The sequence below is a fragment of the Thermobia domestica genome, chromosome 2, assembly GCF_964235325.1.
Source record: "Thermobia domestica chromosome 2, izTheDome1.hap1.1, whole genome shotgun sequence".
NCBI classification, from domain to species: Eukaryota; Metazoa; Arthropoda; class Insecta; order Zygentoma; family Lepismatidae; genus Thermobia; species Thermobia domestica.
The window spans coordinates 337,556,235-337,575,857 of record NC_137455.1 but is presented as its reverse complement, the minus strand read 5'-3'; the positions used below and the strand labels follow the sequence as shown (position 1 = coordinate 337,575,857).

The 19,623-nt window shown below is 29.9% G+C and overlaps 1 protein-coding gene across 1 annotated transcript in view; it reads right to left on the bottom strand.

Moving 5' to 3' along the window:
• LOC145679555 (nose resistant to fluoxetine protein 6-like) overlaps positions 1-19,623 on the bottom strand; it is a 66,796-nt gene that overhangs the window by 45,755 nt on the left and 1,418 nt on the right. The window contains exon 2 of the mRNA XM_081750131.1: positions 17,412-17,608. Coding sequence (XP_081606257.1) covers positions 17,412-17,608 — 197 coding nt within the window. The remainder of the gene's footprint in view (positions 1-17,411; positions 17,609-19,623) is intronic.

Below are 19,623 nucleotides of genomic sequence, written 5' to 3'. Positions count from 1 at the left end.
TAATATCATTCCAAGTGACATATATAATTTTAAATTTCTATAGTGAATAACATATCTTTCTTTATTGTAAAGCGTTGTTAATAATTTTGATTGTTTCGATCCTGGTGGGCACATATTTTCTGGAGCTAATGGTAGATCTGTATGTTTATCATGTAAGTATTCTGGATATTCTAAATCAACTTCTAATATGTAGCCAGTTTCTGAATCATCTGGAATATTCATTATGTTTATGTAAGGTTGAACCCATTTAAAGTCTTTGTAAGGCATGTATTGAATCATTGCCCATCCATATAAATTATTTGCATCTAGATAAGTTAAATACTTTGAAAGTTCATCTTTATTATAACTTTTCATATACTTATTATTTGCTTTTACATACCTCTTACTACATTGTGAAATTCCACCTCTTATACCTTTTTCAATCATTAATATTTTGTCATAGTCAGTTAACATTTCTAGTTCGATTTTAGTCACCTTTAACATTGAATCCCACGATAAACCAGGAGCAGTGAAATACCAAGCAGGATCTAAACCATATGCCTTTAAACACACATCTCTAAAATTTTCAAATACATCGGCTAATATTAATACATCTGTCCTGTTATAAAGTTCTGTATATTCACCTAGATTTTTAATATTGAATGACTTCCAAACATTTTTCGCATGCTCATAATCTTCATCACTGATGTGGGTGTTAGTAAGTTTATTAAAGAACATTTCTTTTGAAGGTAGTTTTGTTTCTTCTAATCTTTCAATTGAGTCAATATAATCATATGGATACACACCTTTTTTAATTACTAAATCTAATAAATCATTAGTGAAATACTTTGACGTTTCTCTATATTGTTCTTTTGTAAGGTTATTTGCTAGTTCTGCTAAACCCCTTGACATAAACCTAAATGAATCTAGAAATCGTAAATTAATTCCATTCTTTTTATCAACCTTCACATATTTTGAGTATGTTATATATTTTTCCTCATTATTTGCAATTAGTTTTATTTCATTCTTATCATAAGCAAGTTCTTTAACAAACAGGTGAGTATCATAACCACTTAAATTGTGAATAAATACTGGAATAAAATTAGGATTTCGATAGCTTAAGTTACAATAACTGTGAGCTGCACCTCTAAACTTTCCAGTTAAATGATCATGATCTCTTACTTTTGCTTTATTTATATTTATATTTTTCAAACATTTACCTAATTCATGTTTCCATTCTTCTAATTTTTCAACCATGCTATCATTATTTTTAGCGAATTTTATTTTCTTATTTAACATATTTATTTGTTTTTCAATTGCTGGTGGTAAATCATTCAAGTTTCTCTCACATATATGACAACTATTGGAATTATGATATCTATTTTCTTCATCTTTAGTTAGACCATTCATTTTAACTGTTTTGTTATATATTTTCTTTATTTCTATTGCTTCTTGTTTTAACTTCTCCACAAACACCTTTGCAGCATCTAAACCAATATAACTAACAGGCCTTTTATACACACCATTTAAGTATTTGATGTAATAACAGAAACTCATTGGTAAATGCTTTTGATACTTCACAGTTTTAGAACAATTATGGTCTACATCCATTTTACATAACAAGCATTCAAAATCGGCATATATCGCAAATGGTACCCTCAATGATCTATTATAATTTTGAAATTGTATTTGATTGTTATGTGGTTTTGGAAGTTCTATTCTAACAGATTCATGCTCCTTACAATATAGTTCATGTTCTTGTAATTGTATCTCATTTCTAAAATGTCTTGTTAAACACCTATCACAAAAGTATATTTTTTCCTTATGCTTTGTTACTTGACTTCTTATTAATCTTGATAAATCCTTTATCCAACAAAAGTGATCATTATTTTCATCTTTTACATATAATAAATTGATGTGTTTATCCTGCTTATTTTTTGTGATTTGAAATGGGTATATATTATATTCATCATCATATGTATACACGTTAATGGATATGTTACTTCTTTTTTCAAACTTTACTATATCTTTTAATTGTACAGGAAATTCAATACCCTTACAATATTTCTCTTGTAATTCATCCACAATTTCTGTATAGTTTGAAGGCCGTTGAGGATGTGATTGATGATCTATAGGTTTTAAATAACATGCAATAGAATATAAGAAACATTTATTATCTTTATTTTGAACATTAATCACTGCTTTCTTATCTTTAATTGGTTTAGGAAGGTCAATATAGAAAGAAGCTCGTAATGGTACATATTTATTTAATCTGATTTCTAAATATTTAATTTGATGTAATGACCAACCTGAACCTCTTCCTTGAAATTCCTCCATCTCTCTACATAGTTTTTGTTTAGCATTGGTTATATATTCATCTAAGTCAGTTGATTGTAATATTCTTTCATTCATAGTTTTAAAATTGCGTTCTTGTACTTCTTTATCTTTAATATAATCACAAATGAATACAAGGTTGACTTTTAATGGGTGGTGCTTTAATTCTTCCTTGATTTTATTAATAACTACTTTCCCACTTATATTTAAAAACTTCACTGAATCTTTATATCCTCCTATGTTTTCAATTGTGATAGTTTGTAATCGTTTCTGTATTGCTGTTTCCTTTGTTTGTACTTTAGTTGGTATTCGTTGTGGTTTGGATTCTTCAAAAACATCTTGTTTAAATGGAAATATGTTTCTAATTTGTGATCTGTTTTGTTCATCTTCATATTTTATAATACGGTCAATAAGTTCAGCCTTTCTTAATTTAGAATAACCTTTTATCCCCTTCCTTTTACAATGGTTTTTTAGTTCATCAACTTTCATTGTGTATATAACTTTCAATTCATCTGGTTCATTTTGGTATTGTTCGATTTTTTTGATTAATTCACTCTTATTTAAATAACTATAGCCGCGGATTTTCTTGACTTTACATATTTGTTTTAGTTTTGTAATTGACATCTCCTTCATCTCCTCACCAGTAAAATTAACATTATTCATACTCATTTTATATGGAAAAACACTGTATCATAATTTTATATTCACTAAATTTTTTAATTCATTTTCATAATATTTTTATACCAACATTAGCATACTTATTTTTCTAATACAGCTGTTAATGTCGACATAAAAAAAATAAAAAAATGATACAGTGTTTTTCCATATAATAACACACCTTATATGAAAAAACACTGTATCGTTTTTTATATTCACCAGATTTTTTAATTCATTTTCATAATATTTTTCATGTTTAAACAAATTAAATTACATTACAACATTTATAATATTATATTATTTTTATTTATTTAATTATTATGCAAATTATTAAACTCTAACCATTTAATAAACTAATTATTCAATTATTATGCAAATTATTTATTTAATTATTATGCAAATTATTAAACCCTAACCATTTAATAAACTCTAATTATTTAATTATTATGCAAATTATTTATTTAATTATTATGCAAATTATTTATTTAATTATTAATGCAAATTATTTATTTAATTATTATGCAAATTATTAAACCCTAACCATTTAATAAACACTTTATTACCTTTTATGAAAATATTTATAAAAGTTAAACACATTAAATTACACTGCAACATTTATAATATTATATTATGCAAATTATTAAACCCTAACCATTTAATAAACCCTAATTATTTAATTATTATGTAAATTATTAAACCCTAACCATTTAATAAACCCTAATTATTTAATTATTATGTAAATTATTAAACCCTAACCATTTAATAAACCCTAATTATTTAATAAACACTTTATTACATTTTATGAAATAACATTTATAATATTATATTACTTTTATTTATTTAATTATTATACAAATTATTAAATCCTAACCATTTAATAAACCCTAATTATTTAATAAACACTTTATTACATTTTATGAAATAACATTTATAATATTATATTACTTTTATTTATTTAATTATTATACAAATTATTAAATCCTAACCATTTAATAAACACTTTATTACCTTTTATGAAATAACCATAAAAGATAAAATTTATAATATTATATTACTTTTATTTATTTAATTATTATGCAAATTATTAAACCCTAACCATTTAATAAAAAATTTATACCTTTTATGAAATAATCATAAAATATAACATTTATAATATTACGTTACTCTTATCTATCCAACTATTATACAAATTATTAAACCCTAACCATTTAACAAACACTTTATTACCTTTCTTTCTCAATATTTTTTCAACCAAATACTCATCCTTATATTTAGTTTTCAATAATTCTGGTTCATAAAATCTTCCTTTAACTTCTTCATTGTTTAAATCTTTAATTTTATATGTTGGTGGATTAGATGGTATAACCTCATTAATAACAAACACTTCTGTTGACCAATTTGGTGTATAACCTTTTTCAAACAAACCTTTAATTTTACTTATACGAACATAATCACCAATCTTATACTTTAACTTAACAGACTTATATTCTTTCTTATATACTTTTTTCAATATCACATGCTCATTTTTCTTATTCACTTCTACAGGTTTCATGCCAATTGTTCTATGTACTTTGTTATTATATTCATCAACCAAACCTTGCAATATTTTTAACCACTTATAATTACCTTGAACAGTAAATTTTTTCCACATATTTTGTTTAAGTGTTTTGTTAAACCTTTCAACAACAGAAGCTTTTTTACCACTATATGTTGAGTAATGATTGATATTGTTTTTTCCCATCAAATCTTCAAATTCTTTATTATAAAACTCTTTACCTTGATCAGTTTGTAAATTATTAGATTTTCTTACTTTTAACACTGATTCAAATGCTTCTGTAACATTTTTCCCACTCTTATCTTTAACAGGAACAGTAAACGCATATTTTGAAAACACATCTATAATCGTTAGCAAATACTTATACCCTTTATTTAATTTTGAAACACCTTTTAACACACCACTATCCATTTCCACAAGATCAGCTTGCCATAAATCATCTATACCTTTAACAATAACACTTAACCTAGCATAATTCTTTCTAGATGGTTTATGAATTTCTTCTATAATGTCTTCTCTAATACCTTCACCTTCATATAGTCAATCGGGCTTTTTAATGAATTGGGATTTATTAGTACCACATACAACACATATACCTTTCTTAATATATCTTCTATTATTTGTTTGTTCTATTCTAATGTTATCTATTTTTGTATCTGTTGATTTCTTACACTTAACACAATACATCATACTATTTATTATATGGAAAATTATTAACCTCAATCTATAATTCAAACACTATATCAACTAACAACATAATTCTAAAGATCGGCCTAATTCAAATTATAATTCAAACTATAATTCAAGCATATGTTTGTTTGATGCTGTTGCCGATATTTGATGATTAATACTATAATTAACGGGTGTCGATATTTGATGTTTAATACTATAATTAATGCTGTTGTTGATTAATACTATAATTAATGCTGTTGTTGATTAATACTATAATTAATGCTGTTGTTGGTATTTGTTGATTAATACTATAATTGATCATGAACTTCAATCTATAATTCAATCTATAATCAATCTATATAATAACTTCTACAATTCAAACACTGTTCATCTATATAATTTAATCAATATAACATTCTATAACTTAGTCTATAATTCAAACAATAATTCAATCTATATAAAAATTTATAATTGATCTGTATAATTCAATTTAGAATGTTGTTATATAGATTGAATTAAAATGTTATATATATATATGGATTGAATTAGAATGTTGTTATATAGATTGAATATAGCAAATGGTTTTATGAAAGTTCTCTTTCTATATACATAATAACTTGCAATGGTTGCCCTTCTTCCATAGCTGAATTCTTATTTGCTTGAAACATTATTATATCACCCTTTTTAATGTTTACAGGTAAATTTTCAATCAAAGTATCACCTAAATATATCTCTAGAAAGTATTTATCCAAACTTAATTCCATGTGCATTATTTTCCCATTATATAGAAATTTGTAACCATTAGAGAGATTAAATATTCTAAAGATTGGTTCCTTAACATTTTTAACTCTCAATCGACATATTAGGGATATAGTTTCTTTCTGCATAATCAATTTAGTAGTATCCATCCTAATCTTTTGAAAATCATCTTTCTTTATATATGTGTCTTGTAATGTTTTTAATACATCTTCAAATTTGTTTCTATCACCTTCCAATTGACTATTAACATTACTATTTATTAAATCTAGCTGTTGTAAAGTTACTACATCTTGTTGGTCAATTGCATCACTTACATTAACAAGTCTTTTGTTTTTGAAATCAACCCATGTTATATTTGATGTAAAAACTTCACTTACATGATTGAGGTTTGTAGTCCTCGTTTTAGTATTACCAAATATATCCATATTTATTATATAACAATTCAAATTATTTAACAGCAAGTAAAACAGTTATACGAGCTCCACCAAAATCAATCAAATCACCATTTTCATCTTTAATTGAAACTTTCAAATTATTAAATTTATTGTGATGTATTGGGAAAAATATCTTTTCATTAGGTTCATATATAATTGGTTCTCTAAACTCTGCATTTGTTCTAAATGTTGCAATTAAGTCTGTTTCGTTGTGTGTTGTGTCATTGTGTTTTAAAATCATACCTTCTGCTAAATCACAATGAATATTTATAGTATCAAATGGATGAAACCTTGGTGGTTTATCTCCAATATGTTCTATGTTATTAGCCAAGTTTTTATCACTAAAACCTAATACAGTGTTAATGGTATCTAAGGTTATATCACAAACCTCACTAAATATTTTAACTCTATTTCTTTTCCTGTCTTCTGTAATTTCAAAAGTATCTTTGAATTCATCAGTGTAGAATGGAAGGTTTTATTTAATATATTCTTCTAATTCTTTTAAACTATATTGACCAGGTTGAACTATGGCTTGTCTTGTAACTTCAGGTTCTTCAGTGCAAAACGTTAATTTATTGTTCTTTTCTGTAATGTTTGGTGTTAAGTATGTTGTATAAAATCCTGCAACAGCTACTTCTAAATCGTTTTCAAATAGGTAGTGCAAAGACATGTTTAATACAGATGAATAACCATTTAAATTAAATACTTTCATTTATTATATAATAAATAATTAAAATGGATAATTGGGATATTAAAGTAAGGTTAACAGAAGAAACGGCGAAGAGTAAGAGGAATGGAGAGTTGTTACCTGATGATATAAGATGTTTAATAGTTGGGCCTAGTGGATGTGGTAAAACAACGTTAATGATTGATAATTTTTTGTTGGCACCTAAATGGTTAAAATATGCAAATGTTTATATATATTCTAAAAGTTTAAATCAACCTAAATACCAACACTTAATACAACTTTTTCGAGATATAGAACGTAATATTAAAAACACAATTGCAATAATAAAAGGAAACAATGAAGAGATTATTCCATTAGATGAATGTGAGGATTATTCTGTGGTAGTATTTGATGATTTCATATTAGAAGAACAAAACCACGTTAGAGAATATTTTACTCGAGGTCGTCATAAGGGTTTGAACTGTTTCTATCTTGGACAAACATATTCTAAAGTGCCAAAACAATTAATTAGGGACAACTTAAACTTTATTTGTATATTTAGACAGGACAATGTAAATTTAAAACATATATATGATGAATTTGTTGCATCTGATATGTCGTTTGAAAAATTACAATTATTATGTAGCAAGTGTTGGAGTGAAGAACATGGTTTCTTAACAATTGATATGACTAGGAAGGTGAATAATGGTAAATATAGAAATAAAATTAAAGAATTTCTAAAAGTGTAAACTAAACGTATATGAATGTAGGTGAACGTATATGTTATGTTATGTTATGTTATGTTATGTTATGTTTTTATTTTTTTCCTTTATATAATAAATGGATGTTAATAAAGCTAAGAAGTATATTAAGTTAAAAGAAGAACTTATTAAAAGATTTAAGGAAATTAAACAAAGTAATCGAAGTAAGAATGAAAAATTTAAAGAACAAGATCAGCCTGTTATTGATGCAATTAAAGATTTAGGGCAAGATATATCAAAAGTAGCAGAAGAAAATAAAAATCTAATTCAAGAGTTAGTTCCAGTTGTACATAAAAGTGCTAGAGTGGATTCAAGCTTATTAGAAACACCGCCTATGTATGATAGTTCTATAAATGAAAGTGATACGCCTATAACAGAAGAAATAAAACACATGAAAAAACAAATTAAATATAAAGTAGAAGGAATAGAATCTTTAGCAACAACTCATTTTGGTAATATTGCCTCAAGATATTATGCAACTAGAGATGATAAAAGTTTTGGAATACAACCATATGATGAAGATGGGAAAATTATACATATGATAGGAAATGCGGAAGTTAAAATTCATGGTGATGATTTAGTTATTAATAATCGACATTATACAGGAACAGAAGGTTTATGGGAATTATTGACAAAACATAATCCAACAAATTATAATGATGATGATCTAGAAAAATATAAACAAATAGTAATTGATTCTAGTGTTGCATTTCATAATAATGATCCAAGTACAAGAAAACAAAAATCAAGTAAAGGTAAAAAATATAAAGAAATTATCAAACCTATTTGGGATGAATATATAAAACCAACACCTTCAAAAAATACACCAAAATCTGGAGAAGGAATAAAGGTATATAACGAATTATCAAAAGAATACATATGGATGGATGATGTGAGAAAACTGATTGATCGTTTGATTGTTATTGATGGGGAAGAAAAATCTGGAAATGATAACTTTTATAATGAAAAAGTAGGTATTATGGATATGATTAATTCTAAACTTGCACAATTTATACCTAATGATCCAAAAGGTATAGGTTATTTGATTAAGATATTGAATACGCTGCCACCAACATTTTGGAATAGTGAAAAGTATGGAAAATGATTAGTAAATGATTTGATTAATAAACTTCCATTTGAGTTGCATATTCCAGGATTTAGATTTTGCGGGCCTGGGACTAAGTTAGAAGAAAGATTAGAAAGAGGTGATGAAGGTATTAACAAATTAGATGAGGCTTGTAAAGAACATGATATATATACTATAGGGATAATAAAGATACAGAATCAAGACATATTGCAGATAAGGAATTAGAAAATAAAGCTTGGGAAAGAGTTTTTGATAAAGATGCTAATTTAATAACTGAAAAACTACCTGCTCTTGGAACTGCTTTAATGATGAATACAAAAGTAAGATTTGGTTTAGGTTTATAAGTAATGAAAGTAAGATTAGGTTTATAAGTATTTTTTAGATTTAGGTTTATATGTACTTTTTATGGAATTTTTTCATAAAAAGCTTTTAATTTATATAATAAATATGCAGTTAAAAGGTTTTACATTTACGATTCCTAATCAGGAACTTAAACAATTAAACATAGATCACATTTTAACTAACAAACAACTTAAACAAAAGGAAGCAAAACTAAGTAAAGGACAATGTATGTCTCTATCTCTTTCTATACCACAACTTAAGAAAATAAACAAAGAAATGAAGGCAAATGATAATAAAGTTCATTATGGTGGTTTTATATTTACTATTCCAACGATTTTAGCTTTAATAGGTGCTCTAGGTTCTGTTGCTGGAGGTGCGGCTGCTATTGCTAAGACTGTAGATGATGCAAAAAAGAATAAAATGGAATTAGAAGAACAAAAACGACATAACTTAGCAATGGAAGAAAAACAAGGTGGTAAGCTTTCAAAAAACGTAAACTCCAAAACAGTAAAGAAAAAGAAGAAATTAAACCTTTAAGTAATTTAGATCTAATACAACTTGTTAAAAAACTTAAGAAAAGAAACTTTAGAGGTGTATTTATGAGTGATGAATTGCCTAAACAACCAAGGAAGAATGAGTGTGGTATTGTTAATTTTGATACGTCTAAAAATATAGGAACGCATTGGATTTGTTATTGGAAAAAAGGAAATATAAAGTATGTGTTTGATTCATTTGGAGGTAATCCGCCAAAAGCACTCGTAAAATATCTTGGTCATAATATAGAGTACAATAGCAGCCGTATACAACATTTTAACGAGGTAATTTGTGGACATTTATGCATTACAGTGTTAAAAATGTTTACAGATGGGTATAGTTTTTTAGAAATTATTAGTCAGTTGAATAGGAATAAGGATATTTGGAGAAGTTATATTTAAGTTTTTATGGGTTTAATTCATATAACGATTACAAATATTTTTTTAATAATAAATATGGATAAGATAGAATCATATGAATTACAATCCTTTAAACCTAATCAAAAAACAATCGAGAATTTAAATAAGCCAAACAGGTCTATTGAATTTGATATTGACGTGGGTGATGGCTTCATACATCCTTATTATGCTGATATGTATGTAACTTTTGAAATTAGAGGTAGAGATGGTGATGGAGAATATACTACTGGTCAAAATATTAGACTTATTAATAATTTCTTCTCACATTTGTTTTCTCAAATTCAAATTAGTAAGCATGGTCAGATATTAGATATTATAGATTATCCTGGTTTAACTTCAACAGCTGTAAATACATGTACGATTTCAAAACCAGAGGCAAATCACTATGATGAATGTGGATGGGAAGGAATTACGTGGGCAAGAACAGATGAAGAAATAGTGTTTTTGCTAAGACTTTTGCCAGGATTTTGTTCAGATTTTAAAGATATTATGTGGAAAGGAGGTTTGAAATATACATTTAAAAGAAGTGGTTCTGATGATAACGCATTTGCTATTTGGAAAACAAAAAAGCAGGATGGAACATATGAGAATGATCAACCACATCCAGGTAAAATTAAGATTACAAATATGGAGTTAAGAATGCCTATTGTTAATTATGAACCTAACTATGCCACCTTGTTAAGATCAAATATGTTAAAAGAAGGTAAGATTCCTATTTCATTTAACACGTATCAATGTTTACAGAAATCAGTTAGTGGTAAATATTTAGAATTCGATTTAACCACACAATTTAACTCAAGTGAATTTGATATGCCTAATTTTGTGATTGCCTTTTTCCAAACTGATAGAAATGATAATCAAGAAAGAGATTCAAGCTATTTTGATCATTGTAAAGTTCAGAATATCCATTTTCGTAATTCTAAAAATGAATCTTTTCCATTAGAATCTTTAAACTTAGATTTTGCAAAACATAAATATTTGAAAGTTTATGAAATGTATACGGTATATAAGCGAGCTACAATTGGAAATACTGAGATGTTTTATTATCCTAAGGAATATTTAGAAAATAGGCCGATGTTCGTAATTAACACAAGCAAGCATAAATCAGTAACTGTAAGTGATAGAACTAATTTGAAACTGACTGTTAATTTTGAAAGTGATGTACCAGATAAAACAATTTGCTATGTTGTTATGATTGGTAAGAAAAATTTAGAGTATGATGTTGAGAAAGAAAAAATAATTGAGAAGATATAAATCAATTATATGTTTATTAGATTAGTTTAGTTTGTAAGTGTTTTTATGATAATATCATAAAAACTTATTTAATAAAATGACTATTCCAGATAACATTCCACGTGAGAATTTAATTGTGTTAATTGAAGATACTATATTAAATCTTGAGAAGTTATTAATGAAAAACAAAAGGAAGTTTAAGAGAATAAAATGTGTTTATATTACTCTTATTACGTTATCAATTCTATTATCAGCTTCTACAGGGTTCATCAATGTATTTATTCCTGTTACAGTGTATTCAATTATTACAACTGCATTTGCTTCGGCTTCTGCTGTTATCACTGGTCTATCAACACGGTTTAATATAGCTTCAAAGAAAGAATATTATAAAAATATGGTGAATCGAATTGGGATGTTTAAAGATGAGCTTAATGTAATTAAGCTCATGAATGGTGAATTAACAGATGAAAATGTAAGAGATATTGTTAACAGAATCAATGACATACTTAACGAAATTCGAGGCTATTAGAATCTGATTTTTAAAAAGTTTTAATATAATAAATACGATGGCGAGTCATATTGAACTTTTAAATAAACTTGGAAGTCTTGAACAAAAACAGGTTATTGGATTAAGAGAATTAGAATTAAATACAGAATATAAGATTGTGAAAATGGAAAAGATTAAAACTAAGTTTGGAAAGAGCATTTTAGTTGAATGTGAGGAGTTTAAGGTATTTCTTCCACCTAGATTTACAAAACACTTAACAGATAAAATGATTGATGAGATCGTTAAAGATGGAATAAAAATCAAATACACTGGTTTAAAAGATAATTATCCAACTGTTGAGTTCTGTATGTAAATCCAAAAAATAATAAAAATGATCAAAAATATGTTGTCAGAAGTAAAAAATGGAGTGAATAGAATGGATCCTCAAAAGAAATTTATACTTACTAATAATTTCAATGTAATTGTAAAAAATGTGCAAACCGAAGTTCAAGTTGTTTTTGATATTAACGGCTGTCTATTCAGTTTGAATTATGATCAGTGGACAGAGTTTAAGAAGTCATTGTTTCCTATTGAGAACGAGGTTAGCAGAAGATTCCATTATCAATATCCGAACTTGTAACAATCAATATACTAATTTGTAAGTATTATGTAATTATGTAGAATTTAGTTAACTTTTATGGTAAAATCATAAAAGTGTTTTGTAATTTTATTTTACTAAATTTAGTGATTTTTATAACTAGATTTAGTGATTTTTTTGTTTTTGTAACTAGATTTAGTGATAGAATGTATTAGAAGTTATTATGAGTAAGATAGAAGTTATTTGATATGGTGATAGAAGTTATTTGGGAAGTAGAGAGTGCGGTAGAAATTATTAGGGGTAGTTTAGAAGTTATTTGGAGGTAGGGGATGCGCTATTGTTATTAGGGGTGCGCTATTATTATTGATGGTGTGCTAGATTGTTATTGGAAATGATGAAGTGGCGCAGAATCCCCATCCCACACCTACTAGCAATAATTATAAAACTTATTACGAGCCGGAAATTACTTATACGAGTCGCTGGCAAGAAAATATGATAAAAAAAGGTCGTGATATGAAATAGGTTGAGAAAATCTGTTGTATCTGATATGTAACTAGGACGGGAATAGGAATGGGGAGAAATAATTAAAAATTAGTAGTAGCAAGTATGATTGTGCTACATGCATAATATATTTCTATGAATCTTAAAAGTATTTAATTCCAGACGAAAAGGCTATACTAGTAGCAAAATCCCTTGCATTTTACTTTACTCTAATATCCTGTGCTAAGTACTTCCCAGCAATACATAATGCCCGCAAATTAATAACATATTCGTTTTATCCTAATAAACCGTCTCAGTCTGTGTGTCACACTGATTGTAACTTAATGAAAGTGCTCGGATGAATGACAACAACAACAACAACAACAACAACACCAAAAATAAGTCGTAAAGTGCGTAGATCACCTCGTCGAGGGTTCGGAATGGTTATCGTCCTCGCAGATGGTTGTCTAACGAGTGGAACTAATATTAATCTGGCAGTTTTAAGTCTGAGGAATGTGGTGATGCGTTACCATTTCCCAACCTAATTGAATAATGATACTAAGCAACGTTGAGTTGAGTTGATTTTGAATTTAACGACCCTTTTAGCAGCGACGCTATATGAGACGGGATGACACCTGATTAACGTAGAATCAAAACCACGTGAGCTTTCGCCGAGAATCGAACCCGGGTCTTCCATGCCAAAGAGCATATGCTAACCGCTTAGCCACGAAGGAGCTCCAACTAAGCATGTGTTGCTTTGCTTAGAATAATCTCTGTAATTCACATGAGTACTGATTTCACTGTTTCCAAGTTGTTCTGATGTATTCCAATTGCTACGAGAACACAGTTACCTTAATATTGTGTGGCCAATTCGCGATTCACGATACCGCAAGTAGCTCACCTGTTTGTGCATGGTGGTTTGGTTCTTCATGGATTTGGTTCATATACGCCCAAACATGATAGTTCCGTTACTCACCGCAAAGAATCTATTTCTCATCCTCACTCTGTCCAGGAAAGGATCCTTCCTCTGAAGAGGCAACAAAGAAAGGTACGCATTACCTTGTCTATACTAAACGCAATGTTAACTTGAGAGCCGCATCACAAGCGCATTAATACATGTCGGCACGCGAACCTTTTCACAGGGAAGCCTTTGTATGTGTGTGTGTGTGTGTTTTGGTTTGGCTCTCAATCGCCAGGGTTTCATGGCGCTGCTCTGGGTTTCAGCTGATATAAGCGGAGCGGTGATTTCTCGTCCTTTCCCTGCCGCTTACGAAAAGTATGTTTCTTGGTTTATTTGTTTTAATAATTCATGAAGACACGACAATAGTAATAAATGTATTGGAAATTCGCACCTCATGCATTTGCAATCCTCACAATTAAAACCCGAGAGCATGAAAACTATTTTGCTTTTTCATTTCAATTGATTAAGGTAAGAAAGGATAAGAAATGAAGTTATTCTCATATATCTACCTGGAAAAGGTCAATCATAAACAGAAACATACGAGCAGCCACCCTCCCACACAAAAAATTAAAAATACATTTTTTTTTTCTCAAAGCACGCACTGAGTAAACCACAGCGAACCGGCAACAATCATATCAACAATTTCTTCAATAGTTTTGTCTGCATATTTTACTCTTAGTCGAGCGTAGAAATTGATGACAATTTTCTTTGCTTGACTTTAAAGAGGTTTCCCTTCCTCGTGTTTGCGATAATACTGAGAAGATGATAATTCGGATTCATTCATAATTTCAACTTCGCGCTTAACACTCTTCATTGTTTCAGTTTCTGTACATGCACGTACCCACTCTAACGCACGCGCGAAGGCGATATTTGGCAGAGCAGTGTTACCCTCTGCACAAAAATTGCAGAAGTTACATGTGAGTTCCGTTCTTTCTTTTGTTTCATTTGTCAGCAGGCAAAGAAGTTTCTTACGGGGTAGCTACTCTATTTAATTTATATATCATATAAAAATATTAAGCCATTTCCTATCCATTGTGGACGGTTTCTAACATTGATCAATTAACTAATTTTACTGGTCTTCTGTTTTTGATATAAGATTTTTCAAGTTTGTAATCTTGCAACACTTCCAAGAGACTCGCATCTTAGCTGCCGGCTTTTCACTCCTTTCTTTCCTTCTCTCTTCCCGATTCTGAGTCGTGACGTCATTTTCATAACCCGTTACTAATAAATGTAGTATCTTTTATTTTAAATATTGTTTCTGTACTGATATTTTTATATACTTGAACTCAATTAGCTCTTTGAATTGATCTCCTAAGTAATGTTTTACGTGTGTAACGTGAGGAACTATGTAATGTGCGCGGAGTCGCCCGAATTGAAGCTGCGTTTCTCGGCTATCAGGATAAGGTCGCTGCGAGTATAGGTTTGAACTCCAATCAACTCAAACAGGGCAAAATCATCCCATTTTACACCATTTCTGAAGTTACTGAAGGTGTTGGCGAATAGCTTATCCATTGCAATTGAATGCCTCTTCCAATATCTCATATATTTTGCAACTATCGAGCTCAGAAGCTGCCCTAAGTGCCCCCTTGTCCATGGTATGTAGACGATTCATTTGTAGTGTGTTCTCGAGAATCTCAACTTTGTTAAGCTACGGTTTTGCCTACTAGTATCACGCAACTTGGACGAATAACATTGTAATGTTAGTACATATGTCACTCTACATGATATATCTCGAACGGAGAACGATTATCTCAGCCGAGCTCGTTAATGGAGTCAACCTGCACGGGTAACGGTAACTTTAACGGTATCTACTCATATTCTATTTCTTACTACGGAAAAATGGTAGTAGAAGTTACACATCTCGCCGGTAGATGGCAGTAAAAGTCCTCCCGTAGTTAACATTTACCGAACTTCTATTGCATGATCCTTTTTACTGTGTACCAAAGTTTGTTTCCCATGCGCCTACCAAATGCCTGTCATATTACTCATTTCGTTTCTCACGTATTACTTCCCAGTTTAAACCCGTAAAGCATACCAAACCCGGTTTAACTTTTTAAAGTTATTTAGGGTTCTCATTTTTCTACTTCATCTCGTTGGTGTCCTTTTTTAGCTGTGGCGACCATAACTATCAGGCTACAAGAGGATATATTCAAGAATACGTTTTTATCTTCTTTTGGTTTTGTCCAGAATGCAGTGATACCCCGTAGGAATCTGAGAGAACCTTTTGGGGTTTCTAATAATAAAAATCTCCTCCAAGTCAACCCATATCACTACGTTATGGCCACAATGGATGAAACAGCTTTCTGTCATTCGTCACTAAACAAATGCCAGGAAGTAGAATAATCAACATTTTACTTACAGAATTGAGTTGTGTTTTCAATGTTGTCAGGAATTTTTATGCGAAATGTTTCCTGCCTATTAACTCCTGCGGAATAAATATGCTGAGTATATGCATCCTAGTAAGAATTAATTCTTCAGAGACACGGGGATATAAATCACCGCTTGACAATAATTTTGTACCCTTAATTCGCATACCATAGGCATCCTCTTTAAGATGAAATACTTCCAACTTGCATATGTTAAGTAATTTAGAAGTCATGCCATTTCAAATTTTGCACTGCAAAAGCCACTACGATGTAGTGACGTCGGAAGCATACGAAGAAGGGGAGATCACTACGATGTAGGTTTGAAGCATGTGAAAAGATCAGTACCATGTAGATATAAGTCAGAAGCATGAGATGTCACTACCGCATATGTAGTTTGGAACATGTTCGGAAACATTTAACTACCACATAAAGATCTGAATTGAGATATTAAATTAGAGATTATTATTATTATTATTATTATTATTATTATTATTATTATTATTATTATTATTATTATTATTATTATTATTATTATTATTATTTAGTTGAACTTTCTGTTAACTTTCCCAGAAGGTTGAAGTTCCAGAAATCCTCTGTTAGTAAGAAGCTAAGAGGTATGGAATAACAACAGCGCAGAACTTCACAACATATGTCAGTGGTTCAAGAGATTCTGTGGATGCAGAATCTTCTTAATTACCACAGTATCACTACTACCTCGCCATTTAATTGTATCAATCACGTGTTATGTTTCAGTCAGGAGCGGATCCAGGACCGACTTCTGGGGAGCCGGTGGATTGTCATACTGTTACTTTTAAGGGTCCAAACTTTGGGATAAGTTTTATTTATATAGTAAAATAAGAACGTTTCCTCTTCGGAGGGGCGATCGCACCCCCTAGATCCGCCCCTGGTTTCAGTTCAGTTAAATTCCCCAGTCCCTGAGTATAACACCGAAACAGGAATGAAATTAGTAATTTTTGTGTTTGTCTTGTTCTAAATTTTAAATTTTTATTTGAATTTTGTAAATGCACAGACGCGTGATAACATTAAGCTAGATGCAATAAGCGAAATTCAAATATTTTAACTTACCTCCAACACCTGAATGTGGTTGAGCATTGGCACAAAGTAAAGGATAAAAGCAACTTCATGAGTTATAAAAACGAGGCACATAAATATAGTTTTTACTCCATTCAGACACTCCATATTGCCATAGGATTTCTTTGGTCTTATCAATGATTTCCAGTGACTCAAAAGGGAAAAACAGAGAAATATCTGCTCTAACTTTCCTGAGGAATAAAGATTTGTAGTTATTTTCATGCACTTATTTACAAATAATAAATATACGAACATATTTATCCGATTTCTAAGAACTTGCCAAAGAGAGATGGCGTGGGTCAATGAAAAACTTGTCTCATGATCCACTGGCCCACCACCCACCGTGACCCACGACCCACCATGATCTACCACCGATCGTGATCCTCAATTTTTCGCAAAAATTCAGACCCCCACTTCTCCCTTAGGATATGTATTATAATGAAAGCGATACATTAACATCCCAGTTGGTACTGAGGCCTAACTATATACCAAAAGTCATTTCATTTGGCTATGACGTTTGACCATGATGATGATAATAAATCATATATTAGAGGTGATTCAAAAATATTTTTTCCACAAAAAAAAAAATGCACAGGCTGTCTCGAAAGTCAAGTAGTAAGTCCCATTTTTATTACTACAATTACAAATATCAAATCCAAAAGAGCCTGAATTTTTTTTTCCGCTTAGATATACTCATCTCAGGTAAGTAAATAAAAACAAATGAAAACGGAAGAAAAATGGAGGCCTTGAAAGTAAACCGCAGATAAATTCATCAGTGTTCAGAAGATACTGTCTACTATGCACTGAGCAGAGTGATTCGGTGGGTCATAGTGGATCATGGTGGGTTGATGGGTCAGAGTAGGTCACGGTGGGTGGTGAGTTGCAATGGGTCACGTACTGTTGACCCACGACTCACTGACCCACTCCATCTCTGGCCAGGTGCAATCAGTTCTCATTACTTCTTCCCTTCTTAATTTTAGTAAAACTGTATTACATTGAAAGTATATTTTAGCAGCTAAAGAAATACCACATAACATATTGATGTCAGTTGATGAAGCAAAATTTAACGTACAACTATTACTTTTTAATAACCATGTTAATAAATAGAGATTTTAGAACTATTTTCATGAACTAGTGTTATTATTAGTAGCAAAGTATAGTAATTAATTGTAAGGTCAGTCCTGCTTCGTTAAATGTCGTATGTTTGCTATACTTTATAATCACTACATTCTTTGTTATACAACAAAATTAGCCTCGTTAACATTTTTAAAGTTTGTAATGTTTTACAAAACATTCAGTCGTCATTAATAAACTGTATTACTATTATTGTTGAATTTAAAATTACTTTTAATGTATATGGCTTTCATTGAGCAAAGAAGACATTTCTAATTAATGTATTGGGTACGGTGGAAATGTCCGTCGTACGTTTGATGAGGAGCTAACTACCCTCTGTAACGCAATCAATAGATAGAACAAAGTTCTCATATGACGTCGTAAGTCCTGTACATGTTCAGAAAACAGATTGGGGGGCTCAAAGGCAGTGTGTTGTTTGACATGATTGTGTGAAAGGACATCATGAAGAACAAACAGTTGCAGGTGATATTATTTTACGGTTCAAACTAGGGTGTTCCGTGCATCAAACCGTGAGAAACATTAAGAGTGTATTAGGGTCAGAAGTGGTGAATGAGCGCACTATACGCCGTTGGTTTGTGATATTTCTTGCCGGAGACACAACATTAAAAAATAACCCACCTGTTCATCTACTAATCTGTGATAAGCTCTTCACTAACAGCATGGGAGCAGATTCTAGGAAAAGTGTTCGTCCAATTGCAGATGATTTAGGAGGTGTATGTCTCCAAACTTTAAGAAACGAGATACTGTTAGTTTGAAACTGTTCTTAACTGTTCTTAATTCATTAACAAAATTCCTTGAATGTGATTTTGACGATATTGAGTCCATAAAATTGCTGCTTGTCATGTCTCCTGTTGGATATTAAGTCACAAGGGATTTCTCAAATTTTGAATTATTTTTGAAGCTATCTTGCATGACTTCACACCATTTGGGAAGGGCAGGGGAGAATTCCCCTCAATATACGAACCATGTGTTTTTCTTTATATAGTGTCTTTCAAAATGAATCAGTGTTTTTTTTTTTTTTTTTTTTTTTTTTTTTTGGTAGTATTTATTACTACATACTTATAATTCAGGG